This window comes from Oryzias melastigma, linkage group LG16, assembly GCF_002922805.2.
Source record: "Oryzias melastigma strain HK-1 linkage group LG16, ASM292280v2, whole genome shotgun sequence".
NCBI lineage: Eukaryota > Metazoa > Chordata > Actinopteri > Beloniformes > Adrianichthyidae > Oryzias > Oryzias melastigma.
Window position 1 is genome coordinate 20,378,658 of NC_050527.1, and position 22,691 is coordinate 20,401,348.

Sequence of the window (22,691 nt, forward strand, 5' to 3'; positions counted from 1 at the left end):
TGTATTCGTCGCGTGACCTAAGGTGTGTTTTGGATTTTTGCCCCCAGTACGATTGAGTTCGACACCCCTGAACAAGAAAGAAAAAAACACAATTAACTGTAGATGTGTAAAATTGACCTACTGTCAGAACTTTCTGGTCCAGGCCGTTTTCTAGGCTGTTTTTAGCCATGAATCCACTGACATACTATGATCTTTCTCTGTGATGTCAGAGATTCTTGCATTCTCTCTCTCGTATCGACCAATCACAGGTGGGTTTGGAATAACATGTCAGCTGTCCCCCAAACCAAAATGGCTCTGCCCATGAAGTCAACAAGAACACAATATTTTTGTCAACGTGAACATGAATTTATTATTGTCTCATAATTTTCTCTGAAGGACTAAATGAAACTCTAGTTCTTCATCAAGAAGTAGCTGTCGACTCCTTCACTCACAGGCAGATCAGTTGCCTTTAAGGCCCGAGCAGTCGATGACAGTCACCATGGCGGCTCCTTTTGTTACCTTGTTCTCAGAAGTTCCCAGATGGAGTTGCTTAAAAATAGAAAATGGTATTATTGAGAAGTCCTGCTCACTTCTGTGATTCCTGGTTCTACCTGAATGTGTTCTCATGGACCTCACATTCCTGTGATCAATATGTTCTTCATAAATACATTCGCAGTGTTGGGACTAACGCCGTTTAAGTATAACGGCGTTACTAACGGCGTTATAAATCAAGTAATTTAGTAATCTAACTAATTACTTTCATCCTCGCTGTAACGCCGTTATAGTTACTTCGTGTAAATCGCGGCGCGTTACTTCAAAGTTTGATGATCTTGCTGGAGCTGGGCGCTTCGCACCCGAAAGTTGCTTGTGTTGCGCGCCCCAAGTTGCATCAAGATACATGAGAAAATCCGGTTTCTTTTCAAAATATAACCAGTTTTTCACAATAAAATGCCACGATTGACAAATGTGATCATGTTTTTGTGTCTAAACAGGCGGTATACACGGATATAAACATTACAATCACAACACAAACGTGCACGCGCGAGCACAGAGACACACAAAACAGACAGGCACGCACACTTTTTTTTCTTTTTTCACAGACACGTACACACGCAGATCAACATGGATAGACTCCGGTGCGGAGTGAGGAGTTTCGGGAGTTAATAAAACGACAACAGAGAGACAGAGAGCAGCTCATCTTAGCAGAAACGGGGTAATATTTATAAAACACACAACACAGACAGACACGAGCGCGCACAGATCAACGCAGTGAGCAGACTCCGGAGCGAGTGGGCGGGGCTGCGGGATTTTGGGAGAGAAAAAAAGATGCAGAGAGCTGCTCATCTTAGCAGAAATATGGGTTAATAATTGTAGTTTATTAATTTATTATTGTTTTGCAGTTTTTTAAGCCATTTTGTTTAATTATAGTTGTAGGTAAGATACTTGAAGTATGTTAATGGTTGAAACGTTTACCTTTTTTGTGTGAAGTTACATTTTTATATACCACTTGTTGCAGTGTTTTGTGTGAAAATTCTTTCCCTAAACCCTCTCTCATGTGTATCCTAAACTTAGACAATATGACTCCATTGGAAAACTATACCAGTATACTATTGTCAGTTATCATCTATTATTGAATGTAAATTATTTTTTTTATTTGTAACGCAGGAAAAAATACAAAATATTACCATATTTAAAGAGTAATTTAAAACGAGTTACTTTTCCAAGTAACTAATTACTTTGAAGATGCAGTAATTGAGTTAGTAACTCAATTACCTTTTGGGAGAAGTAACTAGTAACTATAACTAATTACTTTTTTGAAGTGAGATGCCCAACACTGTACATTCGTAATGAAACGACTAATGGGACGTCCAAACGGCTTTGTTCAGGTCACTAAAAGGAACATTTCGGCTTTTGTCAAATTGAACACAGATCATTCTCAATCAAAACAAACTTTAAAAGCGGGTCAAAAGAATACTGACGTCATATTATTCTTTTGTTTGATGTTTTCAGTGGAAAGTACGCTGAGTGCAGATTTTATACGATCTTGTCTGGACCTGTTCGTAATGTTGATCATTTCATGAACTTGCTGAACAGTAAGCCTTGATAAGGGTTTCCAACATCCTCTTGATTGGATGGAGTAAAGGCAGTGCAACCTGTCTTCAGCACAGTTGTGGTTAGTTAGTCTTATTTTTAGGCTTTGTTAACTTAAGTCTTACAACCTACAGAAGATGCACTTTTAGCAGGTGCGTATGTGGTTGTGTGTGGAAGCATCTTTGGCTCTGCATCTTCAAGGTGATGCCACAGGAGGTTCAGTGCTGTTGCCAAGCCTTTTATCTCCAGAAGACTCTGAAAGTTGGCTGAACACTTCACTTTTACATTTCACTGTTAGTACTGTCATGGTTAGATGTTCATTTTTGTGATTTTTTTTTTTCTTTTTCTCAAAAGTTCACAGTTTTTCTCTATCTACAAATGTTTTTAATTTAATAAAGCTTGAGATGGTTGTTCTGCAGGGGATAACACATCCACAAACATTTTAAGTCTTTTGGTAAATTAGTTGTCACAGAAACAGGCCAGTCTTCATCCCTGCATATCTGGGAAAAAAAACTGTTAAAAGTGAAGAACAGCACAGTAGAAGTCTGTCTTAAACCAGGGGTGTCAAACTCAATCGCACCGGGGGTCGAAATCCAAAACACACCTTAGGTTGTGGGCCGAACAGGATAAACATTTATTGAACACTCTAAAACTGCCTGATCTGGCCCCCGGGCCTTGACTTTGCCACAGTTCCAAAAATGTTATTGAAGTTTGACAAAATACTAGATTAGATTAGATTTAACTTTATTGTCATGACACATGTACATGTACAGGGCAACAAAATGCAGTTTAGCATCTAACCAGAAGTGCAATAGGCAGTAAGAGCATGTGGCATAAATATTATGATAAAGTTGTTATGCAGCACATGGACAGTATTTACAGATCAAAAATACTCTATCAGTATCAGAAAAGTTCAAGCCCACATTTTGCGTACGGATGCTTCAGAAGTTCTGCCTAATTTTAGATACCCTACCTCAGGAGTCGGCAACCTTTAACAGTAAAAGAGCCGTTTGTGCTCATTTTCTACTGATCAAAATCTAGATTCATGACCTTCTTTTTTTAAATAATATTAATTTTGTCTATTTTTTGGCGTGAAAAAAAGCAAAAACATAAAAAAACCAATAATCTCTCAGTTATTATTATTATTATTTTTTTTTTTACTTATTTTCAAAATAAAAGATGCTCTGTGTCAAACGGAATCATATCAGTGCGGTTCTGGAAAGCTAGTAACCAATGTTCTGCAGTATAAGATAAGATCTGCTTTTAACTCAAAAAAGATCAAACTTTTTACCAAAGTTTCTCTTCCATATAAAATCTGTTCATTCTGGAGGTAGAGTTGATCAAACAAGACGTCTTCAGGTCAACAGGATGTAAAAACCTACATAGTTTATCATCTATGTGAACCTCAGACATCAGTTTATACATTTAACTAATATAAATTAAATAAATGCTAATTAAGTAATCCTTACTTTAAATAATTGTTTTTTATTTATTTTTTTGTTATTTTTCCCCTCTTTGTCCTCAGCAGTCTTACTCTGCTGGGTTTTGTTATTTTAGTTTGGGGTTGGATCTTGGTAGTCTTAGTTTTCAGGCTTTGTTTATTTGTTTTCTTTAGGTAGTTTTGGTTAGACAGTCATTATCAGGAGCTGCTGACTCTGACGGTCGACATGTCTGGATCAGCAGTCTCCATGACTTATTTTATGTTTGGTTAAGGAGCCACAATGGAGAGATAAAAGAGACACATGTGGATCCGCAGGTTGCCCTACCATGGCTGCAGTACATTACTTTAGGACACGTGTCTAAGTCAAGGCCCGGGGGCCGAATCTGGCCCTCTGGGTAATTCTATCCGGCCCTCCAGATCATTTTATTTTATTGTTATTAACAGCCTCACGCCGCTTTTCTCCTTCACAATTACGTTGATCGTGTTAACAGTTGAAAAATTACAGTATGATAAAGAATACAGTATGTGGTGAAATCTGGAATTTGCATTTAGTCTTTACAGCAGCTTTGTTCCTTCTTTTATGCTTACGAAGCAGGATATTTTTTGTGATATTTTGGGAATTAGTGACAATGAAGCACCCTCATTTCCATGTTTACAATACTTTGTCTCGTCTTTTGACTTTTTGTTTCTGCATAGGAATTGAAACTACCCTTTACATTCATGAGTGGTCATATCCATGAACTGCGTATCCATGTACCTTGGACCAAACTGGGGTCGGAGTCTGTCGTAATAACCATCAACACCATGGAGTGTATCCTGAAGCTGAGAGATGGAGCCCAGGTTAGTTCTTGACTGCTGTTTGAAATTTTGTTGCAGAATTTACTGGCTTTTTTCTATGTTATTTAATGATGCATTAATTGAATTTTTTAACATCTTTGTATGAAAAAGTATTCCTATTTGAAGCTTAGGAAGGAGCAGCTCTACCCTTCCAACTTTAGTTAAAATGTGGTATAAATCAGACAAATATAAAACGCATACCTACAAAATACCATGTACTTTGTAAAAATTGTTTAAGTAAATAACCACAATTAATAAAGGATCACCTACGTTTCTATCTGGTTTATCAGGTTTGTAGACTAGTTTCACGTTTAGAATATAAATTTTAGATTCACTTTTTTTAGCCAACAGTTATACTCAAACCTTTGATTAATATAAAAAAACAAATAAAATCAACAGCAAAGTGCGATGAAAAACTGAAATGTCAGCTTAACCTCTGTTGGGTATCATATCGGGGGCCACCATGTACTTTAATCTAAGGACCTTTCATGGCGTTATTTTTTGTATTTATTTTACTTACAAATATTTAGGTTTTTTTGTATTTTTACCACCCACGCAGTAAAAAAAATTGAAAGTGTAGCTCACTACTGGCCCTTTTATAGAGAAAGATTGAAGTTTCGAGGCCAGATGGCCCAGAAGAAACACATTTCAGGGGAAGGCAATTATAGCTAATTATATAGACTGCAGCAAAAAGATTTGTAACACATGAGCTTGAGCTGCCCAGAACTAATGGTAAATATCATGCAGGTGGCTACTGCTCATGCGATCAGGTTTCTTGTTGGGTGGAAATTTAAACTCATTTTTTATGCTTCATACACAGCTTAGGGTCATGTACCAGCACTAGCTCTGATGTAGTCTCAAAACAACCATTTGTTACAGATGTTTTCTGAGAGGCTTTCAGCTAAGAAAAGATTTTTGGGGAATTGCAAATGACATTTGGACAAATTATTCAGTGATATATGCACCCAAGAGACGTCATTTGGTGTAGAGCCAGACGTACAAGAGAAGTCTTTTTAGCATGTGGAATTTAAATGAATGCACTACACTTACTCTCTTATATGGGAGTCTCTATTCCACCACTGCTACTACTAATAACAAAAGGTATTGATGTTTTCTGTATGTATGCGTCTCTTGAGACTCGATAAAATGCAGGTCAGGGTTTGTTGAAATGATCAGATTTTAAGTAAATGCAGGAAGCTGCCTAACTTATGTAACAGATTGGCAATAATAGTTCTCCTTGGAGTCTTCATTTGTTTGGCTTGATGCCCCAGAAGACGTTTAGAAAGAGTGAAAAAAAAACCTCTGAATTTTCAGTTTTTAGTGTCTTATTTTTTTGCCCAGAACAGACAGAAACTTTGTGGTTTTCTTCACACAGCCAAAGTGTGGAAATGATAAATGATATCATTAATATGGTTTGTTTTCATAATTACAGTTAAAGGCTGAGTGCTGGCCTGTAAAAACATCCGCACATCCATTGAAGTTCATTAAGGGCTCTGTAATTTGACCGGAATTATTTGGACCTTTCTGCGTTCACGTTTCCCCTTGAGAGGAACTGGGTAATATTGGGGATATTCAGATTGCCCAATAGGGCCCATCTGCAAAGCACCGAGAGCAGTTTACAATTATAGTTTCCAGCTAATGTGGAAATTTGGGCATTTAGCAGCAGTTGGAGATTACAACTCCTACTGACAGTGTAATTGCTTAAAATAAGCTCTAATAAGGATTGCACTGGAACACGTATGTTCAGGAAAAGATGTTTTCCACTTTATAATTTTATTTTTACAAACGGGGCCCATTTGCAAACATTTATACAATTTTGCTCTCAAATTATGATGTTCTCCATTTATCTTATACTAAACATCTCTAATTTGAAATCACAGTTATTGTTGAATTTAAATAATTACATCCTTTTGTTGAAAAATGATGCACAGATTTAACTGTTATAACACAGTTTGTGAAAGTTAAAAGGTTTATAGAAAAGCTCAATGTACCAGGTGATATCAGAAAAAACTTCTGCGCGGTCATTAACACTTTTTTCCATTTTTTTTGTTAATCATTATATGTTTCAACACATTTAATGACATAATAAAGCAAAGTCTTCATCAAGCATCGTAGATTTACTCAGATAGGTGAGGCTAAGAGGCCATGCAGAGAGTTAAAATATCAAGGACGTTTTACATAAAGTAATATTGATGGAGCGCAAAAGGAGTAACTTTTAAAGGCAAATGCTCATGTGAGTTTTCTAAAAGAAAATGGCGTCTTTGCTTTAAGCTAACATGAAAACACTTCAATCTTTCTTTCCGTGAAACGCTGTTCATCAACGATACTCAGAGGATTTACATTCATTGACAGTATGTAGAGATGAATTTCTGTATAAGCTCCACTAGGGACAGGTGTTGCAAATTAGCCATGGCTATAAACACTGTGATACATGCATCAGATTGTTTTAATGTATTGATCTGATTTTTTATTTATTTTTTTAATTTTTCCCTAATAAATAAAAAGGAAAAAAAACTGTGACGTCACCCATAGAAAATGTCTTACCTCCAGTTCCAACAAAATGAAGCCAATTCAGTCACCATTTTTCCACGATATGGACATCGCCATGTTGGAACCAGATAACGTTACTAAGTGGTGATTGGTCCAAGTTGATCTGAGTCAGTATTTCCATGGCAACTACTCTCATCAATCATGAGTGAGAATGTTGGAAAGCCACACCCCTTGTACTGAAAGCGGGCTAGGGGAGAAATCTGTCAAACGTTTCGAGTGTTTGAGGCGGATCCAGTGGGCAACACATGCTTTACTGAAGCATCTGATTGGCCAGTTTATAACTTGAATACATTTTTATAAGGAATATATATTAATAAAAAAATAGGCTAATTAGGAACATGTTAAAAAAATATATCAGAGCTTGAATGGTTATTCTGACAAATAGAATGACTGAGAAATAGCTGTTTATTTTTCAATAGAAGTCTATGGGATTTTGGATTTCTGGGGTTGGCGGGTACTTCCTGTTTGGAATGAGGGAGGGGATAGTATGTCCAGTTTCTCATAGACTGTCAATGTGTGCATTAACAAACCCTTATCATAATATCTAGAAAGTTTAGTGTAAAGATTTAGTACCCACTCATTTAAAAAGTATGCCACACTTGTTCACTGTCAACCTCTGATTCATCATCCGGTCAAGAAGACATTGAATGTTATTAATATGTTGTGTCCAGTGACTAGGCTTAAAAATAATAGACCAAAATTAACCTAATAATTTATTAAAACCAATTAATCAAATTTCCTTTAAGGTTATTTTTAAGGCAAAAACAGCTTTAGTTAGTTCTTAATGCAGAAAAAAATAAAAAATCAGAATTTTAATCATTAGTTTCACTAATTTTCTTTTATGTCATGAGAGAAGTGTTTTTGATTCAAATCAAATTAGTTTTGCGTGGAAATAAAAAAAGTAAATGGACTTTTTAATCACACTATCAATCAAATTGAGTTGCGAGTTTTCAAATCAAAACAGAATGGATTCAGTATTTTGAAAGTGAGGCACCAGAGAGTAGTGGTGCCACAAGTAATTATCTTAATAGTCGACTAATCAGATTATTTTTTTTCAGATTGGTCGACTAATCAAGTCATGGCCAAACTGGATGTATAGCAAAAATCTTAACCATCATTAGCTTTAAACTAACTAAAGATATATAGCATTACCTGTGATAATGCTAGTATGAATGCTGTTAGCTGAATTTGGCCGCTGAAGATGCTAGTGTTGATAGCTGAAGATGCTGAACTTCATAGCTGAAAACACTGAAGTTGATAGCTGAAATCACTGAAGCCAGCTAAAATATTATTTAAATGCCAAATTAGCCTAAAAAAACTGAAAAAAGCCTAAAAAAACTGAAGAATTCTAGATTAGCCAAAATAGCTAGCTTGGAGCTGAAATATTAGCTAAACTAAAAAATAGCCTGAAAAACTGAAAACTCTAGATTAGCCAAAACAGCTTGCATGTAGCTGAAATATAAGATAAACTCCCAAACAGCCTAAAAAACAAAAAAACCTAAATTAGCCAAAACAGCTATCATGTAGCTGAAATATTAGCTAAACTCCAAAATAGCCTAAATAATCCTTCATAAATGCCAAAAATATTCCAAAAAACTAGCAGAATACCATTATAACTTTCAGCTTTACTACACTTTGACTCCATACAATATAAAGTAACGACTAATCGACTATTAAATTAGCCGTCAACTATTTTAATGTTGATAAGTCGTCGATTAGTTGACTAATTGTGGCAGCTCTACCGTAGAGTGGGACAAGGAAGACTTAATATGTGACATGGTAACATTTCTGCAGCCCTCATTGATCATTCCACCCGTTTGTTAAACTTGCTGGATTCCTTATGGCAGGGGTATTCAAATCCAGGCCTCGAGGGCCGGTGTCCTACATGTTTTCCAACCAACCTTCCATTGAAGCTCCTTATTGGCTGCTAATTTCCAGGATCAGGTATGTTTAGCCAATAAGGAGCTTCAATGGAAGGTTGGTTGGAAAACATGTAGGACACCGGCCCTCGAGGCCTGGATTTGAATACCCCTGCCTTACGGGGTCATCCAGCTGCTGGAGCCTATCCCAGCTACTTTTGGGTGAAAGCGGGGTGCACCCTGGATGGTTTACCAGTCCATTGTAGGGCCATTTATTAACCAATTTTTAAATTGCTTTAACAACAACTCTATCTAGCTGTTTTCTCAGTATAACTGGTCACTTTAAGTGTTGGCATTCAGCTGTGTTATTCTGTGTTGCTGCATGGTTATGCTTTTATTTTGAAATGCTGTTGATGCAAAACATCGTTTTGGCTTCTCTGAGTTTTGTCTGGTAATAAAAATGCTAAATGTATTTATCACCGCTTTGCTCTTGACCGATGAGGATTGAACTCCTCGTTGTGTGTGTCAAAGTGTCCTTGGGCAAAACACCAAACATGGAGCAGTTCCTGGTGCAAAGCTGCCATCAGTGAATGCATGCATCTAAAATAATATGGAAAAGGCTGTTTTAGTTGGCACAAATTACAATCATAGTTTTTGTCTTCTGGCTTTGGTGGTTCATTTTTGGTGTTCATTGTGCTAATAAATGTAAACATTGGTTAAAAACTTCTTATATTTTAAGTGTAGTGAGATGGTTTGCATTGTTACTGAAAGGTCTAACCTCGAACTATGGAATTCTTCTGATTGATGGAGAATTTTTTTCCCTCCATTTCTATAACTTGATCAATTTCCCAGATATGTAGGATTAGGTGTAACCAGTAAAGGCGCAGAGGGAAGGCTAGACTGCAGTTACAGTAGATCATAACACTTTTAAACACTTTTTTTTATGAGGCAATGATAAGGGCTTATGTTTAATGAGGAGCGCCTTTCTGGTTTTGGCTCAGCTCGCTGCTTGATCTGGGGAGTTTTATAGTCACTGAGTGCATGTGCCACTGATGTGGAGGTTCAGACTGATGCATTGCCTCAAGATGATTTGGGGAGGTGCCTTTTGAGTCTTGTTGGTTTGGCATATGATCCTTTCTTCTGTCAGATTCTTTCCAAGCTATATTTAGGGCTTTACACCACCAAACCTCATTACTTTTAAATGATGGGTAATTCATGAGAATTTGGAAACCCCCATTCTAAAGGCTTGGAAACAACTTTCAGTTGTTACACTGATAGTTCTGCATCCAACTAGGCAAAAACATGTAGTTCTGACTTTGTTCTAGCTTAGAAAGTATTTGAAAGCAGTGCTGGAGTCTCTGTCTGCCCGTCTCTGTTTCATCTGAACATAGCACAAAAATTAAAGACGATTGTGTGGGTAATTTCCTTCAAGATTGGCGTTCAAAGATAAAAAGACTACTCCTAGTTGACTAATGGTGTTTAAACCTTTTGTTTCATTGAATAAAAAAGGAAGTGTTAGCAGTGTGTTGAAGAACCATTCAAAACGACAACAGTGTGATACCTCGTCCTCATGCGTCACCAGGTTACTCGCACACTGCTGCCAGTTTTTATCTTTGAAAGCTTAGACTTAATAAGTTGACAGTGGATAAAGCAACAATATTCATGGAACCAATTACTGAAAATGAAGTTAGACAATCAGTAAATTAAAAAATAACAAATCACCAGGAAAAGATGGATTCACTGGAGAATATTATAAATATTTGTTAACGAGTTAAGCCCAATACTGTGTCAATTATTTAACTGTGCATTAAATTTAAGTAATCTACCACAAAGAAGCCATTATTACAGTGTTGCATAAAGAAGGGAAAGATCCACTTAATTGTACCAGTTACCGCCCTTTAAGTCTGTTATACGTTGACTACAAAACATTAACATCAATTCTATCAACTAGACTGCAAAAATACATTAAAAGATGAGGTAAACCAGATCAAGCCGCCAAGGTAAAAATAACATTAGGAGGGCGTTAAATTTACAAACTTTAATGACAGAAACTCCAGATCTATCCATGCTTCTCACTTAGATGGTGAAAAAGCTTTTGACTAAATTGACTGGGTATTTATTGAAGGATCACTATTTGAGATGGGATTTGGAAAAACACTTATAGATGGAGAAATGTTTTTCATGGAAATGCAATGAGAGAGTAAAAGTCAATTCAGATTTCTTTAGTATAGAAAGAGGAGTTAGACAAGGCGACTCCCTATCTCCTATTTTCAGGATACAAAATAAATCAAAACAAATCCGTTTTTGTCCTTGCCATCAAACAGGGTTAGTATGGAGAGAAAATAGTAACACCTCGATTTGTACATGGAAAATTCTTGAGTTGTGCGTAACTTTGCATTTCTGTGTGCATAATCCTTGATTTGTGCATATCTTTGGATTTATCCGTGGCTAATTATTAATTTGTGCATGTCTTTGAATTTGTTAATGGCTAATTATTAATTTGTGCATGTCTTTGAATTTGTTCATGGCTAATTATTAATTTGTGCATATCTTTGAATTTGTGCGTGCATAATTTTTGATTTGTGCGTAACTTTGGATTTATACGTGCATAGTTCTTGATTCGTGCATATCTTTGGATTTGTGCGTCCATAATTCTTGATTTGTGCATATCTTTGAATTTGTGCGTGCATAATTCTTGATTTGTGCATATGTCTTCAATAAGACAAGGGCTCCTTTAAGACAACCCCCACCCCTGTCGTGCACAGTCATGCATTCGTCAAGTGTATTTGTGTTGTGAACCAGTGTAGTGATGGCCGAGGCTGCTAAGAGCAGATATATGGTATGTGTATCCATCTTTGAAAAAAAAAATGTGGATACTTTTTATTTTTGAGAACCAAAGAAAGACGGGCTCTAGCATGACGTCATGAATTGGGCGGCACCCACACATTGCAGTAGGCGGAGCCTCAGGAATCAAGTCGGGTAGGAAAAATACTCACGGAAAATAACTTATATTTTATAATTTGTGTTTTAGTGTTCCAAAGGTAATATATGATCATGTATATGGATATAATTCACTCCGAAAGGCTTAACCCTTCAACTATCTTTGGGGTCCAGATGACTTCAACCACATATTGATAAGTGATTCCTTCCATGACAAAGGTGGACAGGATTTTATGTCTGCCATGGACATTAGTGAAACTCAAAAATCAAGGATAAAAAAAAGTTCAGTGCACTGACTTGTGGGGTCCAGATGACCCCACTTTTAATGTAAACAAGCAAAGGAGAGTGGAAGACTTAAGAAAATCATGGTATGCTCCTTTAATATTGACATCACTTTATGGTGCAGGTCAGTTTTTAACTCAATAACAGCAGAGCTGTCGCCATTGATGAGAAATGACACATTTTTTGAACTATTATAACTTTTCAACTGTTTATGGTATCAACATAATTCCAATTGAGTGACTTGGACAAAAGCAGCTTTGCACCGATATGCAGCATTGATTGTGTAAACACTTTACTACTGGAAAATGTCATGTTTGCTTGTCAACACTAAGCTTCTTTTCTTAGCTACACAGTCTGTTGGAATTATGTTAATTGCATAAACGCTAATTCAAAGAATGTCAGTGGATTAAAAAGGAGGTTTTGATTAACTGGTCTAGAAATAGGATAGCCAAAGTTGTCATCAAAGAAAAGAGTAATAAGTTTTAAGCCTCATAATTTAGGTAATAAACTTGAGTTAATGTTGTGTTTACTTGTAGGAGAGGTGATTTATGACTTGAGAAGTTGGATGTTGAATTACACCAGGATTTAAACTATTAAGCATTAAAGCAGTGAAAACATTTTCTCAAGGTTTAGCACAAAAGAAGTGTATTTTTTGTAAGCATTTCTGTTTAAATTATCATGCACCACAGATAAAATACAACTGACTGCGGGGAGAGAGAATAGCTGGAGTTAGTTGTTGTCACATATTGTTTTTGTGTTTATAAGATGACAAAAACGATTTTTTTATGCAATGCAAATTGCTCAAATGACAATATAGATTATGCTAACAAATTTACTTGGCAAACCCCAAAGAACAATGGCTTAAACAAATGAACATTTTGTCGTTTGTCTACTTCCATGTGTTTTAAAGCATGGTGGCCCATTCCACCTAATTGCTTGGCTTTCCAGTTTCATTAAAAGCGTCTGGAGAAGGCCAAGTGCAGATGGGCCATTCATGCAAGATTCTTGTACTTAACCACTATTTCTTGTGAATCAGCCAAGGCTGAACAACGCCTTGCTTTGTCTTTGAGGTCTGAGTGTCTGCTAGGATGAGGTTACTTTACCTCCTCAGACAGTCCTCAGGCACAGGAAAGAGGCTTGAGGAAAAATTTATCCCAGTGGCTTCCTGTGTTCAACGAGTCAAGTAGTGATCAATACACTGGGAGCAGGATGCGGCTGTTCCAGTTTAATCCCTGCTCTCAGGCCATCCGGACTGTTCCAGCGTTTTCATGGACCTTATTACGTGCTAGGTGCTCTTGGTTGATATTATGTGTTGCGATGGGATTTCCTTGCTGTTAAATAATGTTCTTTCATTGAAATGTTTTGTTTTGCAGAAGGATATTGTGTTTCTCTTTAGTGTTTTCTGTCACGAGTCTTAAACACAGAGTCCATCATAGAAGCTGATGAGTTCAGTCAGTGAAGGATTTGACCGACTCCTCCATGTTGCTTTTAAACAGAAAACACAATTTTTCTGAGATTATACAGACAAATTGATGTAATACTGTCTAAGTGAGTTATTTAATCCCAGTGAGTATGCTTTTAAAAACTGGTCTAATTGTGTGAATACTTACTAAGCATTCACACTATAGTGATTCTTCTGCTCCTTTCCATATGTTTTTTGGTAAGTAAAAACTTAATCACACTTTAAGAGATCTTGATATTTTTAAATTTTATAGTTTTTGAATTATTGAGCAAAATATACCTTTTAGGAAGTGAATGAAATTTTTTTCAAGAACTTTGTGCACTTTGAAACTATTGTTTTTAGTAAATTTGAAATAATTTGGCAATGTACTTTTATATTAGCATTATGGTAGCTCATTTTGGTAATTTGGCATCTACTGAGGTTTTTAATGCCGATTTTATCTAACGTAATATTTTAGCAACATTCTGATGTTTTTTCGCTAATTTCTTATCTACTAACGTTAGGCTATTTTTGAGTTTAGCTAGGGAGAGGCCAACCATTTTGGCTAATTTGTTATCTCCTGAGGTTTGTTAGGCTACTTTTGAGTTTAGTTTTATGTTTTTTGACCAACTTAACTGAGGATATTTCGGCTATTTTGGAGTTGTGCTTGTATTTTAGTAATAAGCTAGCTTTTTTTTCTTTTTTGGATAATTTGGCATTTACTAAGGGTTTGTTTGTGGCTAATTTAGAGTTTAGCTCAAATTTAAACTGCATGAAATAAACCAATCAATCAATAACACACTACATGTTTTTGCTAAATTGGCATGTATTGAGGATTTTTAAGCAAACTAACAATGTTTCAGAAAGTTAGGCCTACTTTAGCAGTCTTTCATAGTCCTACAAAATTTCAGGTCTTTTAGCAAATTTTGCATTTTGCAGATCCCTTCAGCAATTAGAGCAAATTGCTTCAGCATTTTCAGCAGCCAGATTCAGCAAAAAGTGTTCATACTAGCATTATTGCAGTCAATGCAACTTTTCAGTTGGCTAATTGGTTTTGTCTGAATTTGGTGGATGCCCTGTTGCAGTTAGGTACTCCACGCGGCCGTGGTGCAGCGGTAGGGCGGTCGAATCCTGATCAGAATATTGGTGGTTCGATTCCCGCCTTGCCCACCCATGTGTTGAAGTGTCCTTGGGCAGGACGCCTAACCCTGAACTGCCTCTGGTGGGAGGTTGGCAGCAGTATTTGGCAGCGGAGCCACCAATGTGTATGAATGTGTGTGTGTGAATGGGTGAATGGGTCTGTGACTGAAGCGCTTTGGGCTTTCGAAGGAGGGTAGAAAGCGCTATACAAGTTTACGCCATTTAATAGAAGTCTTAGAGTTTTATTAAATCAAAGGCAAAAACAACTGATTAATAGATTAATACATCACATATTTTAAATTTCCTCAAAGTAACTTATTTGGTGTAAAATAACATTTTACTCGCAGTTAAATGCACATTTTAAATTATTTAGTTATGATGCATTTTATGTGTAAAAAAAAAAAAAAAAAAAAAGGAAAGGTTGCTCATCATGCCTGTATGCTAGTTCTAGTTGTTTTAGCTTAAAAAGTAAAACTTGTATTGGCTGAATACATTTACTTAAGGGAAATATCTACTTTAAAGGATCCCTCCAAAGAAAATTGTGTTTCTAATGTTTTTAACATGTTCTTGTGGCATTTTTCTTATGGTGGAGGATATAGATCAAGAAAATTAATCTTACAATCATGTTTCTGAATATTTTTTCATTGAAGTAATTGTGAATCAGGTGCAGATGAGAAAAAACTTGTATCAGTGACGTAGAAGCTACAATCAGCGGGCCACAAGCTCCCTGCTCCACTCTATTCTGCTGCATCCACTTGTAGGCAAGTAGATCCATGAACGTCTTTGTTTTCCTGGTCTGAGCTGGAATCTGGATCTAAACTGATCAGCTGGGTAACTCTGATGTTGCTCAACAATTTTTTGCACTTACTCTGGGTTGTAAGGGACTGTAAGAGAGTGTAAACAGGGGATGATGGGATTTCAGTGGAGGCTTACTTCTGCTCCAACAGTCCCGTCCAGAAATTAGGAAGCGAATTTCTGATGAACTGCCCCTCTGCACAAACTTTGTCTTAGAAATCAACACAGGTTTTTTTTATTTTTCCTAAAAATGGCATAATAATAATTAAAAGACCAAGGGGAACACTGGAACACACTGGAACAAACGATCCAGATTTTATTGGAGTGGGACTTAAACACACTTTCTGCTTTTACAGAGTACAGAAGGCATGTAGAACAGAGATGAACAAGAAAAGTGGTTGTAATAATGCAGAACTGCTTCACTCCATTGGAGGAAAATCCTGATGTCATGTTGGAACCCAGGCCAAGAATACCCTCACTTCACCCAAGTCAAACTGGCTGTGTTTAATAACCGAATCCAACATGCCCAGAATAGCAGTCAAACAAGAATCCCAGTTAAGGAGCAACAACAAGACCCCTACTTTTTCATTTGCCTTAAAGACTTGAGGAGCTGTTTACGTTATCCTCGGATAAGAAGCTGCAGTTTAACTGGAGATGTTTAAGAATGGGGCCGAAAACAATACTTTGATGACTCATCTTTAAGTATTTTAGAGTTGATGCCAGAACAACAACAAAAAAACTGCAACAAACATATGTATCATCAGCGGATGTACTTTTTCCATCTTGAATCTAATTAAACATGTCACAGGAAGGGTGACTTAATGACAGTCACCCTTCTCAAGTACTAGACCATTGTGCAAACAAAACTTGATACAAGTTTTTGCTTTCATGAAGGGTGTTCTTGTGTTTTCTTATTATGAATGGCATAATAAATGGATCAATAAAATGTAGTTTTCACAATCAGGAACCCCTTTTAGCACACTCAAGACTAAGTTCTGCACTCTTAGATATGTTTGCCAAAATAGACAATAATGTTTTTTTTTTTTTTGAGGGAGGGATCAATTTATTGCTTTTTTTTCTTCTTCTTTTTTTTTTTTTACATTCTTCCAATTCACATTTGTCATTGTCTGTCAATGTTTGGCAACGGTCTCCTAAAACACCAAGTTTTCTGTGATTGTTTTAAAGACCCACTCTGATTATGGTGTTTCTAACATGTTCTTTTGGCATTTTTCTCACAATGGAGGACATATATAAAGGAAATTAGGATAAAAATTGAATTTTTTAGTACTTCTTTATTGAAATTGTTGTGAATCAGGAGAAGATGAAAAAATGCAGTTTGAATAAAAATTGTGACATAGCAAATACACTGAGCGAACCACAAGCTCCCTGAGCTCTCAGCAACAGGGAGGGTAAAGGGCAACGAGGTTGTGCCACGGTAACTGTTCTGCCCACAACTCTGAGGCAAATTTCTAATGGCACAGGTCAGGGGTCTGCAACCTTTACACCAAAAGAGCCATTTGGTTCAGTTTCTGACAGACCAGAACCCAGCAAGAACCACCAAATCCTACTAGATCTTTTACAAAATTCACTTTATTTTTTGTGTGGCCATTTAGCTATACCTTTAGAAAATGTAGCTTTCGATTTTTTTTTTTTTACAATAACTCAATAAAAAAAAGATATTTTTCTGTAATAACAACTTTAACATCGTTACTTTTCACAGCAGCAATGACAAGTTCCTTTCAAAATTAAATGCCATCCATCCATCCATCCATCCATCCATCCATCCATCTTCTTCCGCTTCATCCGGGGAAAATTAATTAAAATAGTTAAATTAAATTAAATGAACTCTGTCAAATAAGATCCTTCTGCTGCAGCAGATTTTGAATTAAAAATTCAAGAAAACCAAGTCAAACTTGACATTTTCTTTCATTGTGACGACAACTAGATGCTAGGGTGCAGCATATATTAGAATGTGCTAAACTCAACTAACTAATTTAATATTTATTAGCACTTTTCTTAAGCCAAAAAGCCACAATGGAGGGGTTAAAGGATCCTCAGGTTGCAGACCCCTAGCACAGGTGTTTTGATTCTGGCTAAAAACTGCAAAGTCATATTTACAAGAACACTGGGAACACTTTTAAGATGGATCTTAACATGATCGAAATGGGTCTTTCAGCAGGCATGATACCATAAATTATTTTTTTTAAGTTTTATAAGTTATTATTTGAAGTCAGTGAGAATACTCAGTTTAGTTACTTTCTGTGCTTGCAAGCAATGTTAACTTTTGATAGTTTCACCCAGAACAATACAATAAGGGAATTGTAACTGTAATAAATAGATTTACAAACATTTTGCTAAGTTCTAATCAGTTTATAGGTAAAGTACTGGAGTTTCCCCTCAGGTGACCCAGGGATGCTTTTCACCATGTTATCATTTGTTACCTCCTTGAATGGACCATGATTTCTCGTGAAAAAAAAGAGACTAAAAGTTCAGTCTAAATCAGGACCCACGTTGTTATTTTTCTCCCGTGCGTTTTTCGGACGTCCATAGCTCTTCAGCTCTTTTTATGCTAGCTTTTTCGACTGTTTTAGCAGCTACTAAAGATTTTTAGGTAATTTTGGGGTTTAGCTAATAACTCAGGTACATGCTAGCTGCTTTGGCTAATTTAGGTTTATTCAATCTTTTAGGCTAATTTGGAACTTAGCTAATATTTTAGCTTTATGCTAGCAGTTTTGGCTAATTTGGACATTTTACCAGTTTTTTGGCTAATTCGGCATTTAGCTAATGTTTCCGCTACATGCTAGCTTTTTTGGCTAATGTTGGCATTTTCTCAGTATTTTAGGTTATTTAGGAGTTTAGCTTATATTTTCGCTAGCTGTTGTGGCTAAATCTGACATTTTACCTTTTTTTGGCTAATATTTTGTATTTAGCTAATATTTCAGCTACATGCTAGCTGTTTTGGCTAATTTAGATTTTTTTTCTTCGTTTTTTAGAATAATTTGGCATTTTGCAAATATTTAAGCCAGCTATCACCTTCAGCGTTTTCAGCTTTTAGCTTCAGCGTTTTCAGATATCAATTTCAGTCTCTTCAGCTATCAGCACTAACATCTACAGTGGCCACAATCAGCTTACAGCATTCACTCTTGCATTATTGCAGGTAATGCTATATATCTAGTTTTTAAAATGTTTGAGCATAATTTTTTTCTGTGAAGATTACAGAAATTAATTAGTTCAAATATGGCTATGTGCTTTCTGGAAAACCGTAAATGTTTACGCTTAGGTTGTGATTGTTACACTTTTTCTCGTAGAATACAAACTGACATTGGACCAACATCAGTGAAGAAAACTGTTATGCAGCCCTCACAAGAAAAAAGTTTGGGGACCCCTGCTCTAAATAACAAAAAAAAAAAAAAAAAAAAAAAACTTGTGTTAAAAAGAAAAAAAAAATAACCAGAGGAGTGGGCAGGAGAAGGAGTGTTAGATTGTTCCTGATTTAGATCTGAGAGGCAATGGTCCTTCAAATGTCTCCATCAGCTAACCACGAGTCAAGGCTGAGCATGTGAGGCATGTTGCTTATGCTGGCACTGCGATCCTCCAGTGCTAATAACTGCAGTGTGTAGGCTACAATTAAAAACCCCTCTCTATTGACATGCAGGCATGTCCTACACTCTTAAGTTCTACAAAAGAAAAAAAACTCTTTGTAATAATAATTTTAAATGATTTAATAAACGTTTGCCTAAAAATTCAGAATTAGTTTATTAATCTAAAAATGAATTATCTTTTAAACCAATGTCCTCAAAGTTTTCATATGTAAAAAGCAGATGTTATTTTTGTATTCCATTGTCATAATTTAATTTTTTTATGACCAAACAAAACTGGTTTTAGGAGATAAATTAGGCAAAGTAATTTCTGTCCAGCCATCTTCAGAACTTTCTAAAACCCTTTCAGGATCACGGGCTGCTGGAGTCAACCTAGGACAGCATAAAAAGTTCATTTTGTTAAAGCTTAAATTTGAAATTTGATTGATTCATAAGTTTGACACCAAGCACTAAGACACATTTATTAGCTTAAAAGTTGTTTCAATTTAGCTTATTTTTTTTTAATGATTATCACTTCTTCTATCTATCTGCCTCTATATTGTTCTCTCTTTTTATCCATCCATTAATCAATAAACTAATAGTAATCCCTGGCAAATTTCTTTGTTGCGGTTTACAGTTTATCCATATTTTTATATGCTAATTCATACATTTTTAAAGTCTAAATGTTCTTATAGGGCTTGAACTGTTTTTTTGTAAATTTCTAATAATTTTTAGCATTATTAATATTTATTTAGCATTTTTTCTTTGCCAGTTTACAGTTAAAAATGTCCAAACTAAACACTTTTGTTTTTTGTCTTCCCTTACGAGGAGTTTCTCCTTCTGTCCAGTGACTTCCTGACTATTTAACTCTTTGCTCAGAAAAAGATGAGTTATGATTGTAATTTTAGTGTATAAATCTTTCTGCACGTTGTTTAACCTTGGGGACTTGGATATTTAACTTGTTCATCGCATTTGCCGTAGTTGGAATTCTGTCCTTCCAGTAAAGGATTTAGTTACTGAAAAAGAAGGGGAAGGTGAAAAGAAGTAACCACATTTTTGCAATGAGCTGTTTTCATTGAGACAATTACTCAGAATGTCACACAGTGTTATTTTGCTCATGGCTGATTTCAGTCTATAATCCCTCCAGTCAGCCATGGATTCCAGCTGTTCCACAGTGATTTGTAGAGTATGGGTCTTTATATTTAGATGGCCTGTGAGAAGGCCTTTGCGTCTTTTCAAGTATTTTCCTTTAGCATACATCTTTGACAAAGTGTGTAGGTGTCTGTTCAAAATCAACAAGTTGAAGTGTTTCTATTTCTCTAATGAAATTAAAAATATGAGAATTAATTGGCTGATATACATGTCTGATTCCTTACTGTTTTGGGTGTGAGGCATTCTGCCACCTTTACTCCACCTGACCAGCGCTCTGTGTAGATGACTTCTGTTCAAGAAAAGTCTTCCAAGAACACACACATATACACACCCGCCTTTGATCAAACATAAATAGCTTTCTGCATTTGTTTCGCTTTCATTAAAAAGCCATTAGCAGCTAATATTTTAGCTGAGCTGATGGATCCGTTTGAAGCCAGGGGCTTCAAGTGAAGGAGAAGGTAATCTGACCCAACTCTGATGAGCTTTTTTTTTATTTTTTTATTTCCAGCTAAAATTCCAGTGGGGTTGTCATCAATGGTTCAAGCAGCTTAAGTGCAAAATGATGGCTTAGTAATGTTTGACAGTGCTGGGGCTGTTTCAGTCTGTGAAAATATGTCATTGAATGCATCCTTGTCTCCATCCATAAACCCCTCAAGTAAGAGGCACAGTCATCAGTTCTGTTACAAATTGCTTATTATTGGTTAAATAAGAACTCTGAAACACATGTACCAATGAGAAAGAGGGCAAAATGGGGCTGGACTTTTACTTGACAGACGCTGCGTATCTGTCTCTCCTTCTTTTGTATTTGTATGTGAGTAATGTAAAGGGGGAGGGGGTCTGTTTGAGATAAGGAGCTATTGGGTTTCCATCATTTATTTTCTCACTCAGTAGGCGTTCGCTTCTCCCGGCCTGGCCTCAAATCTACAGGCCTGCTGCTTTCATGTCAGCAGGAGTTTGCCAGCAACCTGCAGCAGAAAAAACAACAATAACAAAGACAATGTTTGTCCAACAATGCTCGGCATGCTCCCATTAATCTGCCAAAACACTGCGAAACTGACCAGTTTTAAAAATGTTTACATTTTACTGATCGGTCTTGTAGGAAGGGGGAGTAGTAGACCGCCGTTTTCCTGCTAACATTCTTTCTCAGTTTTCAAATGTAAATAAAACATTCAAAACAAAAATCTCTTTGCCATACACTTTAATTAAAAAAATTCTCAAATGTTAAATGAAATCTGACTTATTAAAGACCAATATGTCAATAAAGGCGTCTCTGCTGACAGAATTGAAGACAGGGGATGGATAAACTTTTTCACTCGTAGGCCACAAATGGTTCCAAACGTGTACAGAAAGGCCAGACCAGAAGCACATATGTGGAGTGTTTTGGTAATCCATCTCATTACAGAAAGAAATAACACAGAATCTGCTTTAGTTTTGAATAAAAAATTATATGTATATTTGAAAAACGATGACTTAAAAAAGTCATCATTTTGCACTGATGTCACATTGAGAGAACATTTTGGCCCTCAGGGAAAAAATGCAAAGAAATGCCACATTCATGTGGAATGATCTGAAACATGGCTGAACCATTTGGAAAACACATATAAACGTCAGTATAACAACAACTCTTCCAACCCCACAAGAATGCAGAATAACTTTTCTTCACCCAAACAAAAGTCGATGTATTTGTAGTACACTGCCTATGGAGAGACACTGTTTAAGGGAAAATAAAACATTAATAAGGGTTATCAATATAATTATCTCCAGTTTGATGGGCCAGATCAAATAGTTTAACAGGCATATGAGCCCTGGGGCATAGTTTACCCTCCCCTGAGCTACACCAATACTCTCTGAAAGCACACTTGGCGTGGTGTTACATTTGCTAGTCAGTTAAGATAATTTTAGAGAAAAAGGCCAGATTTTAATAAAGCAATGAGAGAATGTTGGACAAATGTCTTGAAGTGGAAAGGACATTTTTCTACTTTAACTTTCAGCAAAAATCTAATCCAGTAAGGTTGTGTATCTTTCCCTTCTCCCACGATTCGATTGGCATCTCGATACATGGTCCATGAATCGATACATAAAGGATTCAACTAACTTTTTGGCGATACGATACAGTCGGATTCTTTTACACACTAAAATCTAGATGTTTCTTATTCATATGGCATTTAAAGCTATAAATAATAATATACGGCATTTGACAGAGAAATGTATTCAGGTATTGACTTGAAAGAAGCAATCTTATGATTGGACGTCTTTTTGTTTGAATTGCATGTACATAAAAAGATAAAGACGGTAGAAAAAGAAGCAGAAAGAGAAACTGCAGCTTGCTAGAAATCGATTATATACTTCCTGATTAATTTTATACCTTCTGACCAACATATTTTTTTTTTTTTATACATGTGGTTTTCAAACAATACTGCAGTCACTCGATCATTTTTTTTACCTCCCTAACCAATACTGTTACTCCCACTGCCAGATCGATTTTTTTCATACGTATCTAATATCTGTTACATCCCTATCATCCAGGTGACATAAGCCTTAGTTTATACAGTAAATCTATTAGAGACAAAGATAAAATTATAATCAATCACTTTATTTATATGGCG

The 22,691-nt window shown here is 36.1% G+C and overlaps 1 protein-coding gene across 4 annotated transcripts in view; it reads left to right on the forward strand.

The window, feature by feature from the left end:
• Positions 1-22,691, forward strand: part of LOC112143843 (vacuolar protein sorting-associated protein 13B) — a 292,951-nt gene that overhangs the window by 2,400 nt on the left and 267,860 nt on the right. For all 4 annotated transcript variants that reach the window (XM_036216063.1, XM_024268054.2, XM_036216061.1 and 1 more), the window contains exon 3: positions 4,208-4,351. In XM_036216063.1, the coding sequence (XP_036071956.1) occupies positions 4,208-4,351 (144 nt within the window). The remainder of the gene's footprint in view (positions 1-4,207; positions 4,352-22,691) is intronic.